The following is a 25,716-nucleotide window of genomic DNA, read 5'->3' on the forward strand; positions in this document are numbered from 1 at the left end:
CTGCAGCAGATCATCTTGACCATGTCTACATGCCTAAATGCATTGAGTTGCTGCCATGTGATTGGCTGATTAGAAATTTGCGTTAATGAGCAGTTGGACAGGTGTACCTAATAAAGTGGCCGGTGAGCGTATGTTGCATTTGAATGACATTAATGCAGTTAATTAATATAACTTTTACCTTAATGCGTAATGTTTCGGATACGTTTTGAACAGCATGACATACCCCCCATGAGATGGGCAGTATGTATAGTTCTATTGGTATGTAAGCCAAAAATCAATATAAACCTTCTCTAACAAAACATACAAATAGTGCAAAATTCTTAGGTTTGGGTCAATCTGCTGTTTTGCCAATTTCTACACCCGGTTTATTCCCACCTATTGCCATTTCATTTCAACCACCTAAAAACTGTTAATTACATATGCACTAAGCATCTTGATAAATTAAGTAATTAATGACAAATATGCTCATATTCCACATATAACAAAATTAATTCTCCATTGGAGCGTATTTCCACAGATTGTTGTATTAATCTTGCTTTGGGGCTGCTAACTGTTGAAAAATGACAGATTATGACCCTTGATCAAACCAATACAATGTTTTTTTGAACTCATAAAACCACATTACTTTACAGTAGATTATGAGCTCATCAGATAAAATTACTTTAAATCAGCAGTTGTCAAAGAGGGTGCAAAATGTCCCTCAAAATACAGTAAATGTTTGTGCCCAAAACTTGGACAAAATGACCAAAACTGTACAAAAAGGGTGAAAGGAGAACCAAGTTTTTGACCTTTTGTGTTAGAACTGTTAAAACACTTCCTTCATAAAAGATTAATTATTTGTGTGCTAGTTCAAGAAGTCCTTGGCCGGCAGTCCTGCCCATCGTTATTGCTGCTGTTGTAGTCTTTATGCACATCCAGGTCACCATAAAGATCCTCTAATACAGCCAGAACTCTGCTCTGAACTAAATCCACCTGCTCAGCTGGGCAGTATTCATCCAGACTGGACCTGTCAACACAAACAGACATTTACACCTCTTTCCTCATCTCTCCAATCCTGTCTTGGGGACTGATTTTAGGTGTGTACGTTTACCTGGACATAGTCACCAGAGTGGGAGTGGGAAGAGCCTTCAGGACAAGCTGCACAGCAGAAATCAGTCTATCAATCTCCTCCACAGTGCTGATGTGATGTGGCAGCTCTATTGAGTCACAGGTGAGGCCTGCCTGGTGAACCTGAGTCATGTGGTGATGGTTTAAAGTAGGCAAAAGTTTCATTAAAACCGGAAGAAAAGGGCAGAAAGCAAAATGGTTTTACAGTTTCAGTTTGTCCTACTGATTGTCCATGCCTGTCACAGTTTATAATTTCTAGTATGTAGACAATGTAAAATATGGTCATATATAAAGGTAACATTAGAGGAGGCATGGTAAAGCGTATTTGTCACTTCCTGTTTTCACTGTTGCACTCAGTGGATTGTTTGGTGTAAATGGTAAATGGACTGAACCTATATAGCGCTTTTCCAGTCATACAGACCACTCAAAGCGCTTTACACTAGAGCCACATTCACCCAATCGCACTCACATTCATACACCGATACGTAGGCAACTTGAGGTTAAGTGCCTTGCCCAGGGGCACATCGACATATGGCAGGAGGAAGCTGGAATTGAACCCACAACCTACTGATTGCAAGACGACTACTCTTCCTACTGAGCCACAGTCACCTGTAGCACTCAACGTCGCAGAAAGCTTCAATGATGAATCATGCAGACACCTCTCCGCTTCCTGACATTTTTTTTTTTACGTTGTCTCTGTGCAGGTATAGATGTCTTGAGTCATTGACCTTTTTGCAGCAGAGACCTACAAAACCCCAATAATAGGCTTCTAATAACACTGATCAACACCTGGGTGTGAGACTGCCTGGACCCAGGTTTTGTTCCCGGCGGCCCTTTTTAAGGTATTCGATTATGTTGTGTTCACTTAAGCCTTATTTGGTGGTTTTCTAAGCTTTATCAATCATTTAAATTAGTTTCCCCTGGATTTTCAGAACAACATTCTTTTGTGAATCTACCAACGCACAAGAGGCTTTGGTGTTGCCGTTTGACCACAGTGGTTGGAACCAGTTTGTCTCAACTCTACATTGATAAGACATGTTGCTGTAAGAAGATGAACTGCTGCAAAGCTGTCATTTCCAGTTAGACGTAACCCTCTATGTGGCATCGGATTTTTCATTAAAGGCTTAAAAGGTAACACTTTCTATTTTTTTGCACCTCTTTAATATATTAAAAACACGTAAGTAAAAAATGATTCTGTCCTCCTCTGTGGATGAATAAACTGAATCTGACTGCACTGTTTGATTGTTAGGATTAATTGGAATGCATATACCTGACTTGAAATCTGTATGATTCGATTGAATTGACTTTGCCCATTTTAAAGTTACCAACCTTTCACATAATGCAACAGGAAACAATATTTGCCAATTATTGTTACCTCTGCCTCCTCCCTCCCTGTTGGATGGAGTAAGGGGGAGTCAGGTTGAGCCTAAACTGGCTCAGTTGTGGTTGAGGTGCAAACAAACCCTCTATTTCTGCTACCTGTATGACCCCTTCTCTTTTCCAATGATTATAATCAGTCTGACACAGACAGGTACTCGCAATCCTTGTGGTTTTTAGGATAACAATGGCCACCAGTGGGCTCTAGGTGGACAAACTTTATCAGTTTATTATTTTACTTAGTACCCCTACACACAGCCCAATCTAAAATGGCCAAACTCTAACACTCAGTAGTTTATTCTAACCTCCCCAACAACCCCACACCATTCATAACCCTTTGTGAAATGCCCCGAGATGACATCTGTTGTGAATTGGCTCTATATAAATAAAACTGAATTGAATTGAATGCAAGTTTCTGACAACCTATGACTATATCAAATGTGTTTGTTGAAGAATGGATTTGAATTTGATCTATTTCACTTTGTTTATTGTACCATCCTCACCTATTGTGAAGATCAGACCAATAGCACTTCCCATCTACAGTGGGAACAAAAGGGAATATCACAGGTGGACCAAGGACTGGGAAATCCTTCAAAGACAAGGAGAGCCATCTGGATTCGCTGAGGTAAAAAAAAGTGCAACTGCTAAACAGTGTTGATGATGCATTATTAAGAGGATCTCACATTGTCATCATACAACACAGCTGATAAGATTTTCGAAATCTTTGAAAACCCATGTGGAAATAAGTCAAAAATTGCCATTGCAATCCTAGAAGAACTGGAGAAAATTCCACCCTTGAAAGCAAATCAGCCAAGACAAGTCATCGACCTGATACAGACTGTAGATAAAGCTCTGAAAGATCTGACTGAACTGGGAAACTCTAGTGTAGTGAATAACCCAGTAGTAATCAAGAAACTGTCAGAACCAGGCCCAGTGTGAGCGGCCATCTGCCACGACCGACTGGGTGTTTGAGAGAACAGAGCAGAGACACAAAAAGAACACAGAAGCACTGATCCAGGAGTACTTTCTATGGGAAGGAAAAGTAAATGTTAATGGATGTAGCTCCTTTAGTCGTTTCACCTAGAAAGAAAGAACAGATAAACTTTGAGCCAGTTTTCAAGGTTAGTCTGAAAGAGAGAACATAGAGTTAGTCACAGTAGAAGCTCAGTCAGTAGCCATGTCTAGGAGAGAGAAAGGGTTAAACAGTAAAAGACAGGGTCATGTGGATCATCTGTAGAAGGTGAGCATTAAGTTGTTGCCAGCAGAAGCTCAGATGATGCCCCTCTCCAGAAAGGTGTCACAGGTAGACACAGAGTCAGGCCAGGTGTAGCTTCTAGAAAGAGTAAAAAGAGAGAACAAAGTTAAAAGCTGAAATAACAGCAAATAATGCAAAATTGGAGCAGCATAACTACACAGAAAGTTTCAGTTCAGATTATTTAGTTAAACGGCGCTTATTTTCAACAATGTCGTTTCAAGAAAACCCACAAAGGTCCCACTGATGGTCATTGTTATACTAAAAACCACAACGATCTGGATACCTCTCTCTGTCAGACTGATTATAATCATTGGAAAAGAGAAGGGGTCATACAGGTAGCAGAAATGGAGGGTGTGTTTGCACCTCAACCATAACTGAGCCGGTTTAGGCTAAACCGGACTCCCCCTTACTCCATCCAACAGGGAGGGAGGAAGGCTCCCTCCCTGATAAACTAAGCCACTCTAACTATAAGCTTTATCAAAAAGGAACGTTTTAAGCCTAGTCTTAAAAGTAGACAGGGTGTCTGCCTCACGGACTAAAACAGGGAGCTGGTTCCACAGGAGAGGAGCCTAATAACTAAAGGATCTGCCTCCCATTCTACTTCTAGAGACTCTAAGAACCACCAGTAAACCTGCAGTCTGAGAACGAAGTGCTCTGTTAGGAACATATGGACCAATCAGATCTCTGATGTATGATGGAGCGAGATCATTAAGGGCTTTATATGTGAGGAGGAGAATTTTAAATTCTATTCTGGATTTAACAGGGAGCCAATGAAGGGAAGCTGAAGTAGGGGAAATATGATCTCTCTTTTTAATTTTCATCAGAACTCTTGCTGCAGCATTTTGAATCAGCTGAAGGCTTTTAACTGCATTTTGTGGACATCCTGATAGTAAAGAATTACAATAGTCCAGCCTTGAAGTAACAAATGCATGGACTAGTTTGGCTGGAAGAATGCAAAATGCACCTTCATAGATTTATCTGGAGAGACAATCCTGATGAAGACAATATGACAACAAGATTATATGCCATCACAAGAGTCAATATAGGTGACAGCTGGATGCATCGCACAACTAGCAATGCGAGAGACTGCAAGACCATCCAGCTTTGTGGAAGTAATAGGAGTGGTTACCTTGTCCTCAGGTAGAGAGAGGTTTGATTACTGACAGCCAGACAGTTGAGTTGTTGAGTGTTTGGCAACCACAGCGATGCTTTGGTATGTATGATTTACTTACCTTGCAAATTATTCAGAGACATGTCAATTTATTTCTTTAATTTGGCATTTTTAATGTAAAATTCTGCAAGCACTTAAAGTTTAGACAACTATTTTAAGGGTGGTTTTTAAATGCAGATTGGCTACAACACACTGTCAATGCTTATGCATGTTTGATCTTTGTATTAATGGTGTTTTAAGGTTCATTTTTGACTTTAAGGAAGCTAAAGACTTTCCTTTGTTAGCTGAATCCACTAACGGCTAACGCCAGTCAAGTTAGGGGTAACACGTGACTCACTGCCATCATATGAGTCCATAGACTTCCTCGTCACCATGTGAGGGCCATTAGGAATCATTTATCTAGAAAGGTTGTTAGCTTCCAATCTACACACTAATATCTCCCTAAATATTATTTTACTAAATGTGATAGCTAATTAAACACCACTGAGGATCATTTATCCTGAAAGGTTGATGGTTCTTATTCAAAATAATATTTCCTTGAATATTATTTGAATATTTCCTTAAATAATATTGTACTAAATAAAGACAGCCAATTAAACACCATTGAGAATTAGTCATCCATAAGATTGGTTTTATTCAGCAAATCATTTTCTGGAATACTATTTTCTTAAAATAATGTTTTATCTGACTGCATTTGGAATGGTTGTTTGAAGGTATACCAAGTTCCAAGACTAATTCATCAGCAACACACAGACTGTAATTATGGGAAGTCACTTAATGTTTCACAAAGTGCTTTTCATTTTTTCGTGTTTAAAGCCATGTAAAACATGTTTTATAGGTATTGCAAAATGGCAAGGTGAGGAACAGCAGCTTTAGGCTGACAGCAGTATAGTGTAGACAAGAGAATTCTTACAATTTTCTTATGCTTACCATTTCATAGTCAGGTGAAGAATGTCTTGCCTTCAAACTGGAAACTAGTTGGCCTAATGAAGACATGCTAAAGGATATAAAGAAAATGAAACACTGTTTTTAGCCAGGCATAGTGCTTTTTACAGTTGTGAAATACGTAAAGTGTTGAGATGACATTAAGGATGCAGCAGTGTGGCATACAACATGCATGCACAGATCTTGGTCCCTCAGTTTAACACTGAGATGAAAATATAATGGAGCAAGCTAAGAACTTGGAATAGAACTGCAATTGAATTATTGAGTGAAAGGCCTAAGTTACATACACAAGCTTATATTTGCCCAAAGTGATTTTAGACCTTGTCACGCTGTCATGTCTTAAAGAGAGGCACAAACACATGCCGTGTTTAAGTGTTGTCAGAAAGTAAATTTTCTGGGTTTTTAAATCGGATTCAAGTGCTTTTTTTCCCTCCATATCAATGCAAGAGAGAGATTAATCAAAAGTAGAGTTGTCTCATTCAGAACATATAGGCTTATTTATCTATATTTGCAACATTATGAAAACACAAGTACATTTTGGTGCATTTATATATAAGATACAAATAGTTTGCCCAGACTACTGCTCAGCTACAGGTAAAACAGTTTATATATTTAACATTTCTATAAATTGACAAAAAAAAGAAATGCAGAACTGTTTTTCAAATTGAGAGGCAATGTGCTGTACTTAAAAAAATGTCTTGCCAAATTTGAATAACCACAGAAGGGAACAGCATATTGACCTGCTAATAACCAAGATAAACCAAACAAGCTGGTTTTTACACAAATGTAAGCTGATCTGTGTACACCAGGATATCCATTCGTTTATATTTGTGATTAAACATGAGTTTTTACTTTTCTTAGTTTATTTTTCTTGCTACAGATTGCTTCTGTACAAATAAACTTGTTTTGCCTATCTATTAGGTTGAAGATAAGAAATGCGCAGGCATATTAAACATGTGTTTACTTTCTAATGTGTGACTGCAAAGTTTTTTCACACATTTTCAGATAATATGAAATTTCCTAAGGGGAGTGTCCTCAGGGCACACTGCCCTTAGGACCAGGGCGAGAAACACAGATGTAGAAAAACTTACACAAAAGCAAATAATTCTAATTTACATTGTATAAAAAGACACATAGCCTTATTTTGTTCTACTATCTATAATCTGCCTTACTTACACACACCTTTTCAGCTCTGGCCATGAATTTCATATGGGCCTGAGACCAAGGCTTTGTGATTGCCACTCAAAGATTGACTTTAGCCCCTTTCCCACTGCCTGTAGAAAGGCCAAGGCTTTGTAAAGCCCAGGTCTTGTTTCGATACAAATTTACTTTGCCGGGGCTTTACTCTCACGAGAAAATGGTCCTACTCTGGACATGGTCTTTTCAGCTTTCCCCCGGTACTTGCAAGGGGTGGGGGTAGGGGCTGTGTGCAGCGAGGTATGGCACCAGCAGCAACAGTAATGGCAAAGGTTACTATACAGAAAGTAGTTTTAAGATGTTTTAAGCGAGAAAGTAGTCCTTAAAACATCGTCTAGCAGCCAGTTCATCAAGAATGAGCCTACATTTTCAGAGCAGCAGAGCTCTACTTTACAGGCTGGTCTGGCTGCTAAACTAAGCTAAGCTAACCGGGCGGCTGGACTGGGACTTCCCCACTGACTGCTGCCTGATCTCGGATTGGCACTCTGGGATTGCAATTCAATTCAGTTTATTTATATAGCGCCAATTCACAACACGTTGTCTCAAGGCACTTCACAAATCTCAGGCACATACATTCCAATTAATCCTAACCATTGAACAGTGCAGTCAGATTCAGTTATTTATTCAAATTGGATAAAAGGTTTTTCTATCTAAAGAAACCCAGCAGATTGCATCGCGTCAAGAGATTTGTAGCAGTCAATCCTCCTGGATTTCCTGCTAACTTTTATCTGTTTGTGGCGGCTGAAAGTGAATATAAAGCGTTTAGTAGGTATGTGGTGAATAACCGTAAGTACCCGAAAATAAAACAAAATTATTTTTCACCAGATATTTGTGACATTTTAAGTTATTATAGGCATTAATCATAAACTGTTTTGCCACAGTTATTTAGGACAAATGTTTTAATGCAGCGCTGATGATCAGAGATCTTTAACTTTTCCATGTACATAAAAAAATACACATTTCCCTAAGACTGTCTTCAGATATAAACATAACTTGGTGGAGTATGAGCTTTTTAATATTTAAAATGTTTCATAGTTTTATGCACATGGCTCTGCAGGAGGAGAGACTACAGTTCCAGGTTTGGATGCAGTCTCCCAGTGATCCTGCCATCCTGTTCCACTGTTTTGTAATTATCCAAAATGAGTTCACCTGGTGATAATCAAAGAAAAACAGGCGTGTTAACTCAAATTCAAAATTCAAATTCAAAAATACTTTATTAATCCCAAAGGGTAATTAAATGTTGTTATAGCTCATATTATGAAGGTTTCTTCAAAGAGCCGTTGTAGATGCTGATGGCTGTGGGCAGGAAGGATCTCCTGTAGCGCTCCGTCTTACAGCAGATCTGAAGAAGCCTCTGACTGAAGACACTCTGTTGTTGTAGGACAGTCTCATGAAGAGGAGGCTCAGGGTTCTCCATAATGTTCTTCATTTTATGAAGAATCCGTCTTTCCACAATGATCTCCAGAGGTTCTAGAGGAGTCCCCAGAACAGAGCCAGCCTTCTTTATCAGCTTGTTGAGCGTTTTTAAGTTCCTGGTTCTGATGCTGCTACCCCAGCAGATGATGGCAGAAGAGATCACATTTCCACAACAGACTTATAGAAGATATGCAGCATCTTGGTGTAAACACCAAAGGACCTAAGCTTCCTCAAGAAGTACAGTCTGCTCTGTCCCTTCTTGTAGATGGCTTAACAGTTGCATATCCACTCTAGTCTGTTGTCCAGGTGAACACCGAGGTATTTATACTCCTCCACCACCTCCACTTCTTCTCCCATGATGGAAACAGTTTTTGACTTATTCCTGTTTCTCTTAAAATCTACAATCATCTCCTTTGTTTTAGTCACGTTCAAGGTGAGATGTTTGTTTCCACACCATGCCACAAAGCGGTCCACCATCTTCCGGTACTCAGCTTCTTGTCCATCTCTGATCCACCCCACGACTGCAGAATCATCTGAGTATTTCTGCAGATGACAGGAGTCTGTCTTGTACTGGAAGTCTGAGGTGTACAGAGTGAAAAGGAATGGTGAGAATACAGTCCCCTGTGGTGCTCCTGTGCTGCTGACTACCTGGTTAGACTCACAACCTTTCAGTCTCACAAACTGTGGTCTGTTTGTCAGGTAGTCTTTGATCCAGGAGATTGTTGAGGCCTCCACCTGAGTCTTCTGGAGTTTCTGACAAAGAAAATCAGGTTGGATTGTGTTAATTGAACAATTAAGCCTCCTTTCGGTGGAAAGTGGGCTTTTGATGTCCTTTTGCCACTTTGAAGGTAATTTGGCAGTACGCTTAGTGTAATGGTTCTTTAGGAAGACCCATTAGTGGCCAAGCTTTAACTTCCTGACTGATGTCTTCAGATGTTGGTTCAGTATTTTTTCTCATAATGTCATCTATTTGTGAAATGCACCAGTCCCTTCGGCGGCAAAACATCCACACAACAGGATCCTGCCAGCCACATACTTTACAGTTGAGATGCAGTTGTCAGACTTGCAAAATTCCTCTTTTTTACTCAAAATGTTACAATAGTTAGTATTCAATGTTATTTTTATTACACCATAGGACACGTCTCTAGAAATTAAGGTCTAAGTCTCTGAGTTCATTGTCAACAGTAATGTTTTTGGAGTGATGGCTTCTTCCTCTCTGAGTTGCTAATCATCCAGTGTTAGTACTGGAATTGTGGATAATAGATGATAGAATTCTCAGCTTCAGTCAGTGTCTTCATTTGGTCTTTTGCTTTTGTTACCTTGTCCCCTTTCTGAACAGTATGATGCCTAGATATCCCCATGCTGTTTATATTTGCATATGGCTGTTTGAACAGATGAATGTGGCACCTTTAGACATTGCAAATTGTACCCAGAGAATTGTAGAGCTCTACAATTCTCTTCCTGATATCTTGGCTGACTTTTTTATTGTTCCATTATGTCACACGAAGACACACTTTATTTAAGATGTTGCTTGAAAATATTTTAACAGATGAGCCTTGGTATAAATCATATAGGAAGAAGTGACCTATCATAAGCTTACAAAGTCAAAATAACATCATCTGGGCCTTCCTCAACTGTTTATAGGCATAGTTTTCTTCATGTACGCAAATTACTTACTGTAAATAAAGGAATAAGAAATCAACCTTCTTATTAGTCTGGTATTGAGCAGAAATAGTTTTGGTAATCCTTACTGACCCAAAACAGGTAAAGGTTATTTCTTTTTAATACAGTGTATGTATATAACTGGTTTCTGAAGTACAGGGGTTGGACAATGAAACTGAAACACCTGTCATTTTAGTGTGGGAGGTTTCATGGCTAAATTGGACCAGCCTGGTAGCCAGTCTTCATTGATTGCACATTGCACCAGTAAGAGCAGAGTGTGAAGGTTCAATTAGCAGGGTAAGAGCACAGTTTTGCTCAAAATATTGAAATGCACACAACAATATGGTGACTGTCCGTCGGGAGTTCCACAGGGTCAATATACAAGGCCGGGCCGCTATAGCAAAACCTTTGGTCACTCATGCCAATGCCAAATGTTGGTTTCAATGGTGCAAGGAGCGCAAATCTTGGGCTGCGGACAATGTGAAACATGTATTGTTCTCTGATGAGTCCACCTTTACTGTTTTCCCCACATCCGGGAGAGTTACGGTATGGAGAAGCCCCAAAGAAGCGTACCACCCAGACTGTTGCATGCCCAGAGTGAAGCATGGGGGTGGATCAGTGATGGTTTGGGCTGCCATATCATGGCCTTCCCTTGGCCCAATACTTGTGCTAGATGGACGCATCACTGCCAAAGACTACCAAACCATTCTTGAGGACCATGTGCATCCAATGGTTCAAACATTGTATCCTGAAGGCGGTGCCGTGTATCAGGATGACAATGCACCAATACACACAGCAAGACTGGTGAAAGATTGGTTTGATGAACATGAAAGTGAAGTTAAACATCTCCCATGGCCTGCACAGTCACCAGATCTAAATATTATTGAGCCACTTTGGGGTGTTTTGGAGGAGCGAGTCAGGAAACGTTTTCCTCCACCAGTATCACATAGTGACCTGGCCACTATCCTGCAAGAAGAATGGCTTAAAATCCCTCTGACCACTGTGCAGGACTTGTATATGTCATTCCCAAGACGAATTGATGCTGTATTGGCCGCAAAAGGAGGCCCTACACCATACTAATAAATTATTGTGGTCTAAAACCAGGTGTTTCAGTTTCATTGTCCAACCCCTGTATATTACTATGTTTTTGAAGAACAAAAAATAAAAGTAGCTATGAGGAAATGGGGTAAAATGGAATACAGCTTATATAAATTTAATGAATTAAGTTGATAAATGGAATCAAAGAGCCATAAAGACAAGAAATAAACATAAATCCACATGAAACTGAAAGTAAAATATGGCTAAACTTGAATGAAACAAAGTTGTCATGAAAAAGCTAACAAGTTACTTAACATGTATAATAAATTGTACAAAGCTGTCATTATTTATAGATATGTTTAACTGAAGATTTCCTAATGAAATACAACCAGTGCAACCTTACCCTGGGTTAGCTGCCCATCGTGCAACAGTCTGTTCTCCGTCATCCTCCAGCAGATCAGCAAATGCTGCCTCCAGGTCTTCTAATTGGTGTATACGGCGATCTACACACTCCTGCAGATCTGCCTAGACAGACAGACACCTTATGTTAAGTACAAAGAAAGAAACCTCTTTTTCTCCCACAAGATTCCTATTACCTTTTTTCACCACAGAGGAATCACTATGATGTTCTTAAATTACATCAATTTTTTTCTCGTCCTACAGTTAGAGAGCTTAATATATAAAGATAGATCTTGTCCGTTAAAACGTTTCACAACATTTCTATAGTTGGAATGGACTGTTCTGACCTCATCAGCACCCACGCTGGGTTCTCTGAAGTTGTAGAGCTCCTTAAGGATGGAAAACTCTTCCTGGAGAGGCAATACAGATATTAGGTTAGCTTAAAAAAAACAAAAAACAGGTATGCAATCATGTATTCCTTGATTATTGAGAAGGGTTTAGTTCAAACATAAATAAAAGCTGAAATTTTTTTCCACAATGTAACCCCTTGTATTGTCATTTGGAAGATGCCCATCTCATTTCCAATCAAAATTGTACTTCTTGGTTGAAATATTTTTTAGAAGATAAATGAACTTGTTGGAAGAACAACATTCAAGCATAGATGAGATACCTGAGTGTACATTTCTTTGAAGGGGTTTTTACAAGAGAAGAAATCCAAATCAATATCCAGGATATATGGATGTGTTTCATTGAGAAATGTAGTTAATCTTCCAACAACATAACTAGTTGATCCTTCATCTCCATGTTCTCCATCTCCAAGGTCCATGTCATTGCTGCTCAGCTCTCCCTGCCAGTTGCTGCCCACTACTGACAGCAGTGTAGCAGTTGCTACTGAGGAAGGTTCCCCATCCTCCCTCAGATCTGTCCGAGCCTTTTTAGCTAAACATGACATAGAGTCCCTCTCTGTGTCATGACCTGAAAACCAAAGACAAGATAGAATAAATTGCATTAAAAACTGAAAGTTCTAGATAGGGAAAATAATTCCACAGAAAGCATTCAAGAAAATGAAAAAAACAAAACAAAACAACAATTAACATGTATTTAGTTTGACAGAATGGATGGGGTTACAATAAGTAACAAAACTCTTTAATTTATTTTTGTGACATAGAAAGATGACCACAATGAGTCATTTCTGAACTTATTCCACCTTTGATAGACAAATATTTCCACAATTCAACTGAAAAACATAAAAAGATTTTAAGAAATGTGCTAGAGGAAAATTGTAAGAAAGAAAGCTCCAAAAACCCAATGACATAATTGCACTTGTTTACCTTTTAACTAATACGTGGTTAAGGCACCTTTGAATTTAATGTAAGCTTTCATTCTTCTTAGGTGACTGTGGCTCAGTAGGAAGAGTAGTCATCTTGCAATCAGAAGGTTGTGGGTTCGAATCCAGCTTCCTCCTGCCATATGTCGATGTGCCCCTGGGCAAGGCACTTAACCTCAAGTTGCCTATCAATCTGCGTATCGGTATATGAATGTGAGTGTGATTGGGTGAATGCGGCACTAGTGTAAAGCGCTTTGAGTGGTCTGCATGACTGGAAAAGTGCTATATAAGTTCAGTCCAGTTATGTTCACACCTGCCAACTCTGAAATAAAGTTCCCCTACACTGATAGGACTTTTCTAACATGTGCAGAGTTTGCTTTGAGCTATGAGAGTATCAAATGTAGAACTGTTTCATTTAAGGTAAAGGTCCAAGAAAATATTAATATCAAATTTACCATGGAACACATTAAAGAAATAGATAAGAAGTCAGAAAATGTGGGGCAACAGAAACATCACAAAAACAAGACGTTTCTATACATTTGAAGAAAAGACAGAGTAAACAAGTCGGGTAGGCTGCCATGAGGTTGAAGCCACCCTGTATTCTACAGGGAATAGAAGGTAGAATTACAAGACTGGAAGCGATTTTTATAAATTAAAAAAAAAGGCTGAGTAAAAATCACCAAAACTACCGTATGCTTACGGGGAGAATGCTTGTGGGAGAACAACCGTGGTGTCTGATAACACCACGGTTTAATCTTTTTGCTATAGTTCAAAAAGCTAGCTAAAACAACACTGCTGTTTTTTCCAAACACTAAAAAATTACAATGCAACTCTGGAAACATGAAGGAAGCAGCGTCATGGTCTGGGGTTATTTTCTTGAGATGGAACAGATTTCATTTTAGTTGAGCTGAATTACTGTATTAGCAAGTCCTGTAGATGAAAAGGATTTTCAGTTCAGTGCAGCATGAACTAGTGAGTACAACCATTAAATCAAGGCAAGTTTATTTATATAGCAGATCTCAGTAGCAAGACAATTCAAAGTGTTCCTGAATGGGATGTGGAGGAGATGGTTTGAGGTGTGAATGGCTTCTTGTCATGTCTGCAGTAGAAGCCATTCAGACGGTTGGCCAGGAAACGACTCTGTTCAGAATGGGTGGAGGGGCTCTTGTAGGCAGTCAGGTTTCTCAGACCGGTCCATACAGCTGAAGCATCACCAGTAGAAAGGCTGTTCTTCAGCTTCTCACTGTAGCTTCTCTTGGCGGCTTTGATCTCCTTTGTTAGTTTGTTCCTGGCCTGCCTGTACTGCGCCCAATCTCCACTGCTGTGAGCTTCTTCCTTATCCCTGTGCAGATTCCTGAGGTGTGGAGTAAACCATGGCTTGTTATTCCCAAAGGTGCAGAAGGTCTTGGTCTGCACACACATGTCCTCACAGAAACTGATGTATGATGTCACCACATCAGTTAGTTGGTTTAAGTCAGTGGCTGAGGTTTCAAAAACAGTCCAGTCTGTGCATTCAAAGCAGGCCTGTAGCATCTGCTTTGATTCCTCAGTCCACTTCTTAACAGTGTGAACCTTGGGTTTGGAAGCTCTTAGTCTCTGTCTGTAGGTTGGGATGAGGTGGATTAGATAATGATCTGAAAAACCCAGAGCAGCCCTGGTAACAGCATGATATGAGTCCTTTAAAGCTGTGTAACAATGGTCCAGTGTGTTTTGGTCTCTGGTGGGACATTTAATATGCTGTCTGTATTTGGGGAGTTCATGGGAGAGGTTTGTTCTGTTAAAATCTCCCAGTATTATGATGAAAGAGTCCGTGTATTTTTTCTCCAGGTCTGTAATCAGCTCAGCAAGATGTTTTTCAGCAGCAGAAGTGCAGCCATGAAGTGGAAAATATGAGCCGATTATTATAAACGAGGAAAACTCTCTCGGTGAATAAAACGGTTTACAGTTTATGGAAAATGACTCCAGATCAGGACTACATGTTTCTCCAGCACTTTTGCATCTCTGCACCAACCTTCATTTATATAAAAGCAGATTCCGCCTCCTCGCTTCTTCCCCGATAGCTCCGCGCTGCGATCCGCTCTGAGCAGCTGGAAGTCCGGCATCAGCAGTGCACGGTCCGGGATGTTTTCACTCAGCCATGATCCGTGGAGGTCCGTGTTTTTACCGGTGAGGAGAAGCAGCTCGTCCATCTTGTTGTTTAGAGAGCGGACATTTGCTAGGTGGATTGAAGGCAGTGGTGTACGAAGTCCTCTTTGGCAGAGCTTTACCAGCGCACCAGCACACTTTCCCCTTCGGCGCAGTATCCCGTATAGAGCCGCAGCTCCGCTTGCCAGGAGCTCAGTGAACCTCGGATCAATGATAGAGGGTGAAAAAATCCAAAGAGAGGACTCTCTGATGTTGAGAAGTTCCTCTCTACTGAATGAGACCACAGTAATGTGGCCCGAGAAACATAAAAACAGACAAAATACAAAAACAAAGAGAGAGCGAAGCTCCGAGGCTGCCATTGTCGACGCCATCTTGGTTCATATATCTATAGATCTCATTTCCCTGATTAAGGGGGTAAGTCTGTGCGATGTTTGGAGGTTTCTTCTACCATTACAAAGTGATTACACTCATTATTCAGCAGCTCATAGGGTACATTCCAGAATAAACTTTTTTCTATTAAACACAAAAGAGAGTTATGGTTAGTAAAAGACTGCATTATAGGACAGGCAGATATATCGCACCATAATATTATAAACTTATTAAACCTAGACAATGTTAACAGAAAGACATTATGGAAAATGAACATTGGCTTACTTAAGAATGAAACGATAATAAGTGAAAATAAGAAAGAAATAATGGACTGTATTGCCAATAATAGGGACAACCAAACAGATCCAATTATAATGTAGGACACAATCAAAGCAGTTATGTGTGGGAATCTAATTTCAAGGACATCTCACTAAATAAAAACCGAAAATCATTACAATTTCCGCTTCCGCCTCTCTGCCTGCTCAGACGCTTTTCTTCTAAGCTCCGTGCTTACTTGCATTCTTTTACTCCTAACATTTTATCTCTTAGTGAAAATTATGGAAATATGGGACTAAACCTACATTTACCAGCGACTCCCAAGGATTATTTTTTTTATAATTTTCTTTTCTAAAGGATTTTGATGTTTTCATAAGTGAACCCGATAGAAGGACAAATTGACGCCAGCTAATCAGCACAAGATGCCTCCCTTCACCACAGTGGACTTTGACAAACTTTTACAGAAATTGTCTGTTTTGGAGATGAAAATCCATCAACTAAAAGTGAATGTGGAGGTGAATATGAGGTACAACGATGATTCAACTCTGCTTGTGATCCCAAAGAGTGACAGCCAACTCAACGACTCAGTCGGCAATCAGAACACTGAGAATAAACCTACCGGCAGACCGCCCTGGGCATATTTTAGGGGCATGCCCAAAAAATCAAGGTGGACGACTCACTGGAAGACCTCAGCAATTAAATAAATTAGAATGGCCAGAATTACAGAGAAATGCCCCCATTTCTCCTGGGAAAAGGAGACTTCGACAGCGAGCTGCTGTCACAACAACTGATAGGAGTGAGACAGCTGGAAATAATGGAATTCCCCTCCAAAACAGATTTGCTCCACTACAGAATGAAAACCAGGAAAATGATCCATCTTCTGAGATCAATAAAAGGTTTGAGAAAAACCTTCATTCTAAACAGCCTTCTCCTAAGCTGCCAGAGAAAAAGCACCCCACCAGACGAAGAACCCTAATAGTGGGCAATACAGCTGTGGATGGGATTAAAAACTTCTGCAACAAAAAAAACAGAAGTTATGATTGGTACCAGTAACGTGGTCTCTGATATCTCAGAGAATATTCTTGCAATCACAGAAAAGCGCCCGTCTCTAGAAAACCTTATTATACACTGTGGAGCCATGGATGACGTAGCTAAGAAAAAATCAGAAGGATTGAAGGAGGATTTCACTCGTCTTCTGAATATTGTTGGAGTTCTCAATATCAAGGTGTTTCTCAGCAGACCCTTTGCACTAATTTTCTGTGGAGATGAGATTTTTTCCAGACTTCTGATGATTAATAAGTGGTTATGCAGATTTGCATAAAAAGTCTGTGGAACAGTTGGTTACAGAGCAAGGAGGAACTGAAAAGAAAACATTTGAACATGAAGCTGCCATTTTTTACTCAATGATAGAAACGTCATCCAGTGGTTTAATATTGTTTTTTTAAGAATATGCAGAACTTTTTGAATTTTTGAAATCTACATCTGAAGGGTTAAAGAGCCAGAAAGTACTACACAGCTAATATGTCCTAACTGATCCCAGAGCAACTGGTTATTAATAAGACCTCCTAAGAGCTCTTTTTGACGTTTGTGTGATCTTCACTTAAACAACCTAATTTTTGTATAAAGGTCATTATTTAATGGCATAGTGTGTATTTGGCTAAAACGATAAAACGGTGAATTGTAAAACTGAGTTTCTAAAGGGTCCCTTTCCGAGTATAATGGTTCTAAAGCAAAATCTAAGTCTCACATCTAATCTCTTCTATTCAGTAAATAATCCACCAGCAGCTTTGACCTTCAGCAGAGAACATGGAGTATCAACAACAATGATAACGCTGCCTCCATCAGCTCCAGCAGAAACAATCGGACAGTTGGCGGAGAAAGAGAGGTCATCACAAAAGGTCTCCCCGTCGAAATCCACAGGAGAAGTGGACCCCTCCATTATACCCCCCTCCCCCCAGACCCCGACCCAGACTGCACAGAACTCTCCCATCTCCCCACTGAGCCCGCTTTTTGCTTTACTGGATTCTGATAACATGAAAGGAGCTCTTAAAATCGGGACCCAAATGGTTCTGACATCTTCTCCATTCAACACCCCCCGTGGCCGAGGTCCTGCTACTGAATCAATATCTTCCAAATGCCGCAGACCTCCACCACCTCCTAATCTATCTCCTCCTAATCAGGACCTTCAAATCACTTCTCTGTGGTACAGTCTGGGCCCCAGTGGTAACTGTCAGAAATGAACATGTCCAGGAAAAACTTGGGCCCCTAATAGGAGATAGTTGTAAAATCTCTGTGCTTATACGTGACAGAAAGAACAAAGTCAAAAGGATAAGAGACAGTAAAAAAAAATCTAAAAAAGCCATAAACTGTCAGGTACAACCAGACACAGAGTTAATATCAGCAACTAAGTCATATAAACTGGCTTTATTGAACCTTAGATCTCTGTCAGGAAAATCATTTTTAATCAATGATTTCATTACTGATCACGATCTTAATGTTCTGTTTTTAACAGAAACATGGTTACATGAATTTAATGAAGCTCCCATTCTGATAGAGGCGACGCCTCCTAACTACAATTTTCTTTGTGAGAGCAGACGGCAAAGAAAAGGTGGAGGGGTGGCCACTTTGTTTAAAGATTTACTAAAGTGTAAAAAAGTATTTCTGGGCAAATTTGACTCTTTTGAATATTGGGCTCTCCTGGTAAAGAGCCCGGTCCGAACCATGTTCTTGAATATTTACAGGCCTCCTAAGTCCAAAACAAACTTTATCAGTGATTTTAATGAGCTTTTATCTGTGATATGTGTTGATTATGACTGTTTAATTATTGTGGGAGACCTCAACATTCACATGGACAATCCTGAAGACAGAAGTCCAATAGATCTATGTGACACTCTTAGAAATGTTGGTTTGACTCAACATGTTAAACAGCAAACGCACAAACAGGGACGTATTTTGGACTTGATCATCACTAAGGGTCTAAACATCTCCAAGATGTCTGTAACTGATGTTGCTCTATCTGACCACTTTTCTATTATTTTTGAAAGCATCATCTGCAATGACTCAGTTTGCCAAAGAGACATGATAAGAAAACGCATCTTTAAGGACGGTGCTGCTGAAACCTTTAACCAGATTTACTCTTCTACCTCCACTTTGCCCTGCAACACTGTAGATGAGCTGGTAGATAAGTTTCATTCTAAAATCTCAGACATCATTGATTCAATTGCTCCAATTAAAGTGAAAGTCGTTTCTGGGAAGAAAATGTCTCCATGGAGAAGTGTTCCATCAGTCAGAAGTGATAAAAAGGAGTGTCAAAAAGCTGAACTCAGGTGGAGAAAGACAGGACTCCAGATTCACTATATTATCTATAAAGAGAGACTATACAGATATAACCTACAACTGAAAAATGCAAGGGAATCTTTCTTTTCTGAGATCATCATCAAAAACATTAACAATGCTGGTGCAATATTTGCCACGGTCGACAGGTTAACAAACCCTCCTGTAACTGTAGCATCTGAACTCCACTCTACCAGGGCCTGCAATGAATTTGATAAATTTTCCAATTTCACCAAATAAACTGCAAAAACTTATGTTATGTTATGTTTATAATACTCAGTTTTATTTATCTATAAATCTTGATGAGCCCAATCAGTTGGATAGACTACAGGCATATCTTGAAGACATAAAAACTGTCGTCTTTGGACCAGAATCTTTGAAAAGGAAACTGCTTAGTCAATCAATTTATGTGAGGACGGCATTAAATTGACCTCCGGTAATAAAGTAAAAAACCTTGGTGTTATTTTTGAACAGGACATGTCATTTAAATCCCATATTAAACAGGTTTCTAGGATTTCCTTCTTTCACCTCCGGAACATTGCCAAAATTAGAAATATCCTGTCCAGGAGTGATGCTGAAAAATTAGTCCATGCATTGTTACTTCAAGGCTGGACTATTGTAATCCTTTACTATCAGGATGTCCACAAAATGCAGTTAAAAGCCTTCAGCTGATTCAAAATGCTGCAGCAAGAGTTCTAATGAAAATTAAAAAGAGAGATCATATTTCTCCTATTTTAGCTTCCCTTCATTGGCTCCCTGTTAAATCCAGAATAGAATTTAAAATTCTCCTCCTCACATATAAAGCCCTTAATGATCTAGCTCCATCATACATCAGAGATTTGATTGGTCCATATATTTAGTCCACGAGGCAGACACCCTGTCTACCTTTAAGGCTAGGCTTAAAACTTTCAGTGTTTAACCCTTTCTCTCTCCTAGACATGGAAATTGACTGAGCTTTTACTGTAACTAACCCTATGTGCTCTCTCTCAAACTCTAACCTTGAAAACTGGCTCAGAGTTGGATTAGAAGTTTTGTGTTCTTTTTTAGTCTCTGCTCTGTTCTCTCAAACCCCCGGTCGGTCGTGGCAGATGGCCGCTCACACTGAGCCTGGTTCTGGTTTTGCTGGAGGTTTCTTCCTGTTAAAAGGGAGTTTTTCCTCTCCACTGTCGCTACATGCATGCTCAGTATGAGGGATTGCTGCAATGTCAATGCAGGGAAAAGGAATTTCACATTGTTCTGTCAGAGGATGAGTGGCATTTGATCTGCTTGTTGCAAATCACCTCCACTACTTCTAGAATCTGGAGGGAATTCGGGTGGATAAAATATATGAGATTCTTTATCACTCCTAATATTAAAAGTAAACAGTTGAAATCTCCACAACAATGTTGAAGACTCTGTGGTCAGATCAATGCCGATCATTCCCATATTTTCTGGACATGTGTTAAATTACGCTCAAACAAGTTTTAAAGTATAAAATTGCCAATCTTAACCGGGATCAATACCTGGGATTGTTACCTACAAATGTTGTCAAAGCTGAGGATGTTTACCTATTTAAATGGATGATAATGGCATGCAATAAAGTCACTAAAGGCACTGGCTGGGTAATGGCATTTTGAAAACAAAACATTGGAGAGACATTTTGGAAGAAATCTACTTGATGGAAATAAAATTAATTTAGCTCAAATTAAGCTTGCTTGGCCTAAAAGATGTGATCTATCAATTGCAGGTACCTGGAACTGACCCACTGGATGGTTTAACAGGATCGACTCTGACCACGTTTAGTCTGAGAAGTTTCGAGTTCTCCAGCTGCTCGTCACAAACATACAGACCGTCACTAAGGAAGTAGTTGTCTGTACTGGTCACCCTGCAAAGTAACATCAGAACAGAGATAAGCAGACAGGCACAAGTGGCCCTTTTCTGACATGCTTTACATTCATTTTTCTGCAACTGAAAATGCCTTTACTTCTGGGATATTTTGAGACGGTAATCTAACCAGACTAGGGGTCAGCAAGCTCGTCAATTCAAAGAGCCACTTTTGTCCCTGCTGTTACAAAATAAAATTTGTAAAGATTTTATAAACGTGTACTAAATAATTTTTATTTATTTTAAAAGCTAAAGAAATTAAACAATTTTCAATATTCAGAATTTACAACAAAATGAATAATTTAACAACAAAAAAACATCTTAATTTCGCAAAATGATGCCGGGTGGGTGAGCCCTTTCCCTAAATATGGAAAATGAAGAAACTACATAGGCCACTTAAACAGATCGCTGTTTAAAGTTTGAAAAAGGTATTGTACCATTGGTGCTCTTCTGCTGAACATAGTTTTTGTAGATATTGATTATAAACATACAGAACTGCTAAAACCACCTTTTATATTGCATTTACAATTTATAAAACATTTCTTATTTGGTTTTAGAAGAGTCACAATGGAAGGCCAAACAGCCACATGTGGCTCTGAAGGTGCAGGTTGCACACCCCTGAACTACATTAGCCTAATAACTCTTTCAATAAAAGCTGAAATAATTGTTTTATTATCAGTGTTTGTCCTACCTGATGGTGCTGGTAGATGAGTCTCTGCCAACCATAATTGTGTGTTCTCCTTCTCTGATCTGCTGAGCCCAGTAAGGATGTAGCCACACCACACAGCATAAATGACCCGCATACACCATAGGCATTATCCAGTTTTCTATACTCAGCTCACTAAAGAAAGATGAAACATATAGTAGTAATCAAATCAACCATCCAAATTACTGGGCAGATTTAACAAACTGAAGTGAGTAGGGAAAAAAAACACAACCCTTTAAACTACATGCCTGATTCCTTTTGAAGTTCTCCAAAAAATGTACCAATTTAAAATTTACCGTATTTTCCGCACTATAAGGCGCACTTAAAAACCTTTAATTTTTTCAAAAAATGACAGTGCACCTTGTAATCCGGAGCGCCTTATATATGGATCAATTGGTTAATTGGTTGATCCATACTGGTTGTACACGGCGCTCTGTCAAAATGTTTCAGTACGACTGGTAAACTACAAAGCCGCACCGCTTGCAGCATTACGGCTACCGTAGTCAGGGGTGTCGCCGAAGTAATAGCGGTAAACACCTGTACTGTGCTTACTCCTAGTCCAACACCACTTGTGTGTGTATAACATTTGAATGTACTGTTGCAGGAATTGCCTGAACTATATGGGATTAGAAGCTCAGTGTGTGGGGTGTATGTTTCGTGTGTGTGTATGGAAGATGTTGACATTACTCCTCCGGACAGAGGTGGCGCTGTGTGCTGCCGTAGCTGAGAATCAAGAGTGAAGGAGTGACGTCGGTATTATTGTGTGTGTGGGGTGGGTAGAGACGGCGACCGGAGCAGCGGAGTATGAGTCTGTAAGCCCTGTGTTTTTACGTGCTGCAAAGTCATTAAAAAGAACCCCGAATCTCGTCAACAACTCAGTGTTTTGATGCTGTTTCTTCATGCTCAACTCAGCAACGTATGAGTGAGGGAGTTAACCCCGAGGAAACTAGTAACTTCGGCCCTGGAGAAAGCGTCTCCCCTGTGTCATCAGACTACGGTCAGGGGACAGAAACAGGAAAGGTTAATAGTACTAACGTTTGATTTAGTGCATCAAACTGTTTCTTTTACGTGTTTACTGAATCAGGAAAAAGTTCCCTTTCACGTTTTAACTAACGTTTGATTTCAACTTCATAGACTCCAATGCATTCCTAACGTGCGGTTGGCTCTATTCAATAGAATTCTATGTAGAGGAGACCTTACCATGAGAGTGAATGGAGTTATCAGAACGCTGGTTTGTAGTGTATTAATAAAGTTTGACTGACTGACTTATCTGACTGTTTTGTTGACATTCTCTTTAGCACAGCTCCATCTAGTGGATGCATAACGCAACCCCAGTCAAACGTTTGACTGCAGTAGCTTCTATTCTATGCGCCTTATAATCCGGTGCACCCTATATATGAAAAAAGTTCTAAAATAGGCCATTCATTGAAGATGCGCCTTATAATCCGGTGCGCCTTATAGTGCGGAAAATACAATAAGTGAAATTTGTTCCTGGTCTGATGTTTCCAGGCTGTTCCTCTGCTGTCAGTTTTTTTAAGGATCAGGTTCTTGAGCATTGCCAAACCATAACATAGAGTCAAAGTGTAAAAATGTTTTGAAACATCTTGATAACTTTTAAAAGTCAGTGCCAGATGCATAAACCTGTTCTGAAGTACAGAGAGGAAAATAAGTATTTGAACACCCTGCGACTTTGCAAGTTCCCCCACTTAGAAATCATGGAGGGGTCTGAAATTTTCATCTTAGATGCATGTCCACTGTGAGAGACATATTCTAAAAAAAATGCAGAAATGACGGTGTATGATTTTTAAAATAATTTATTTGTGTGTTACTGCTGCAAATAAGTATTTGAACACCTGCCAATCAGCTAAAATTCGGGCCCTCAGAGACCTGTTAGTCCGCCTCTAAAAAGTCTAGCTCCACTCCACTTATTATTCTAAATTAGAAGCACCTGTTTGAGGTCGTTAGCTGCATAAAGACACCTGTCCACCCACACAATCAGTAAGACTCTAACTACTAACATGGCTAAGACCAAAGAGCTGTCCAAAGACACCAGAGACAAAATTGTAGACCTCCACAAGGCTGGAAAAGGCTACGGAGCAATTACCAAGCAGCAACTGTTGGAGTAATTATTAGAAAATGGAAGAAGCTAAACATGACTGTCAATCTCCCTCGGACTGGGGCTCCATGAGATCTGACCTTGTGGCGTATCATTGATCCTAAGAAAGGTGAGGAATCCACCCAGAACTACAGGGAGGAGCTGGTCAATGACCTGAAGAGAGCTGGCACCACTGTTTCCAAGGTTACTGTGGGTAATACACTAAGACGTTATAGTTTAAAGTCATGCATAACACGGAAGGTTCCCCTGCTTAAATCAGCACACATACAGGCCTGTCTTAAGTTTGCCCATGACTTTTTGTTCTTAATTTGACTCGCTGTGTTTGCAGGATGGAAAATGATGAGTATCATCCCAAAAACACCATCCTTACTGTGAAGCATGGGGGTGGAAGCATTATGCTTTGGGGGCGTTTTTCTGCACATGGAACAGGACGACTGCACTGTATTAAGGAGAGGATGACCGGGGCCATGTAAGGCGAGATTCAGTTAGAGCATTAAAGATGGGTTGTGGCTGGGTCTTCCAACATGACAATGACCCAAAGCACACAGCCAGGATAACCAAAGAGGGGCTCCTTAAGAAGCATATCAAGGTTCTGGAGTGGCCTAGCCAGTCTCCAGACCTAAACCTTATAGAAAATCTTTGGAGGGAGCTCAAATGTCATGTTCCTCAGCAACAACCCAGAAACCTGGTTGATCTGGAGAAGATCTGTGTGGAGGAATGGGCTAAAATCCATGCTGCAGTTTGTGCAAACCTGGTGAAAAACTACAGGAAATGTTGACCTCTGTAATTGCAAACAAAGTGGACGATGCCCCCCTCCATGATTTCTAAGTGGGAGAACTTGCAAAGTCGCAGGGTGTTCATATACTTATTTTCCTGACTGTAGTTAGGTAAAAATAAGGCACTGGGAGAAAAGATTAGTTATTTGTGTGTGCAAATTGTATCCAAACCAAAATGTGTGCATGTGAATAACTCTTAAACTGCAAAAAAGAGCTACACCAACAGCAGCATTTCTGTGTTCTGATGCTTTTTGGCCACAAATAAAGGAAGTATTATTGATGTATTTTAGGAGACAAACCAAAAGCATGTATGCTCTATTATGTAAATTATAGCAAGAGGAACGGTTCTAAAGAACAGCGCTTTTAGCAACACTCGGATTATATGAAAAATACTGTTTGTTTGTAGTATTTTTCAGCTCAAAACAAAATGGAAAAGTAACGTAGTGAACAACTGGATTTACAAAAGACAAGGTAAGGGTGTCACTAAGGGTTTACATGTGACATGTGGCAGATAGTTTTGCAATTGATTTCTCTAATTACATAAATTGTGGTAAAATGTATTATTGCACCAATACATTTACAAACATTTCTAATATGGCAAGGGTCTCTAGAAGTAGAATGCGAGGCAGATCCTTTAGTTATCATCCTGTCTACTTTTAAGGCTAGGCTTAAAACTTTCCTTTTTGATAAAGCTTATAGTTTGAGTGGCTTAGTTTATCCTGAGCTATCTCTGTAGTTATGCTGCTATAGGCTTATTAGGCTGCTGGAGGACATAATGACCACTTTCACCGTCTTCGCTACATTCTCACACTACTCTCCGATTTTGCATTATTTGCTGTTATTTCAGCTTTTAACTTTGTTCTCTCTTTACTCTTTCTAGAAGCTACACCTGGCCTGACTCTGTGTCTATCTGTGACACCTTTCTGGAGAGGGGCATCGTCTGAGCTTCTGCTGGCAACAACTTAATGCTCACCTTCTACAGATGATCCACATGGTCCTGTCTTTTAGTGTTTAACCCTTTCTCTCTCCTAGACATGGCTACTGACTGAGCTTCTACTGTGACTAACTCTATGTGCTCTCTTTCAGACTCTAACCTTGAAAACTGGCTCAGAGTTTATCTGTTCTTTCTTTCTAGGTGAAACGACTAAAGGAGCTACAATTAGGATTAATTAGAATGTAAATGGTAAATGGACTGAACTTATATAGCGCTTTTCCAGTCATACAGACCACTTTACACT

At 39.8% G+C, this 25,716-nt stretch overlaps 1 protein-coding gene across 2 annotated transcripts in view; it reads right to left on the reverse strand.

Annotated features, from left to right (window-relative positions):
* Positions 1 to 498: 498 nt before the first annotated feature.
* The window catches only part of c23h5orf22 (chromosome 23 C5orf22 homolog), a 30,581-nt gene continuing 5,363 nt past the window's right edge, over positions 499 to 25,716 (reverse strand). For both annotated transcript variants that reach the window (XM_047354548.1, XM_047354549.1), the window contains exons 3-10: positions 21,572 to 21,721; positions 20,748 to 20,881; positions 12,238 to 12,542; positions 11,915 to 11,977; positions 11,572 to 11,693; positions 5,841 to 5,907; positions 1,091 to 1,230; positions 499 to 1,006 (exon numbers count right to left, since the gene is read on the reverse strand). In XM_047354548.1, the coding sequence (XP_047210504.1) occupies positions 850 to 1,006; positions 1,091 to 1,230; positions 5,841 to 5,907; positions 11,572 to 11,693; positions 11,915 to 11,977; positions 12,238 to 12,542; positions 20,748 to 20,881; positions 21,572 to 21,721 (1,138 nt within the window). In that variant the 3' untranslated portion in view covers positions 499 to 849. The remainder of the gene's footprint in view (positions 1,007 to 1,090; positions 1,231 to 5,840; positions 5,908 to 11,571; positions 11,694 to 11,914; positions 11,978 to 12,237; positions 12,543 to 20,747; positions 20,882 to 21,571; positions 21,722 to 25,716) is intronic.

The sequence above is a fragment of the Girardinichthys multiradiatus genome, chromosome 23, assembly GCF_021462225.1.
Source record: "Girardinichthys multiradiatus isolate DD_20200921_A chromosome 23, DD_fGirMul_XY1, whole genome shotgun sequence".
NCBI classification, from domain to species: Eukaryota; Metazoa; Chordata; class Actinopteri; order Cyprinodontiformes; family Goodeidae; genus Girardinichthys; species Girardinichthys multiradiatus.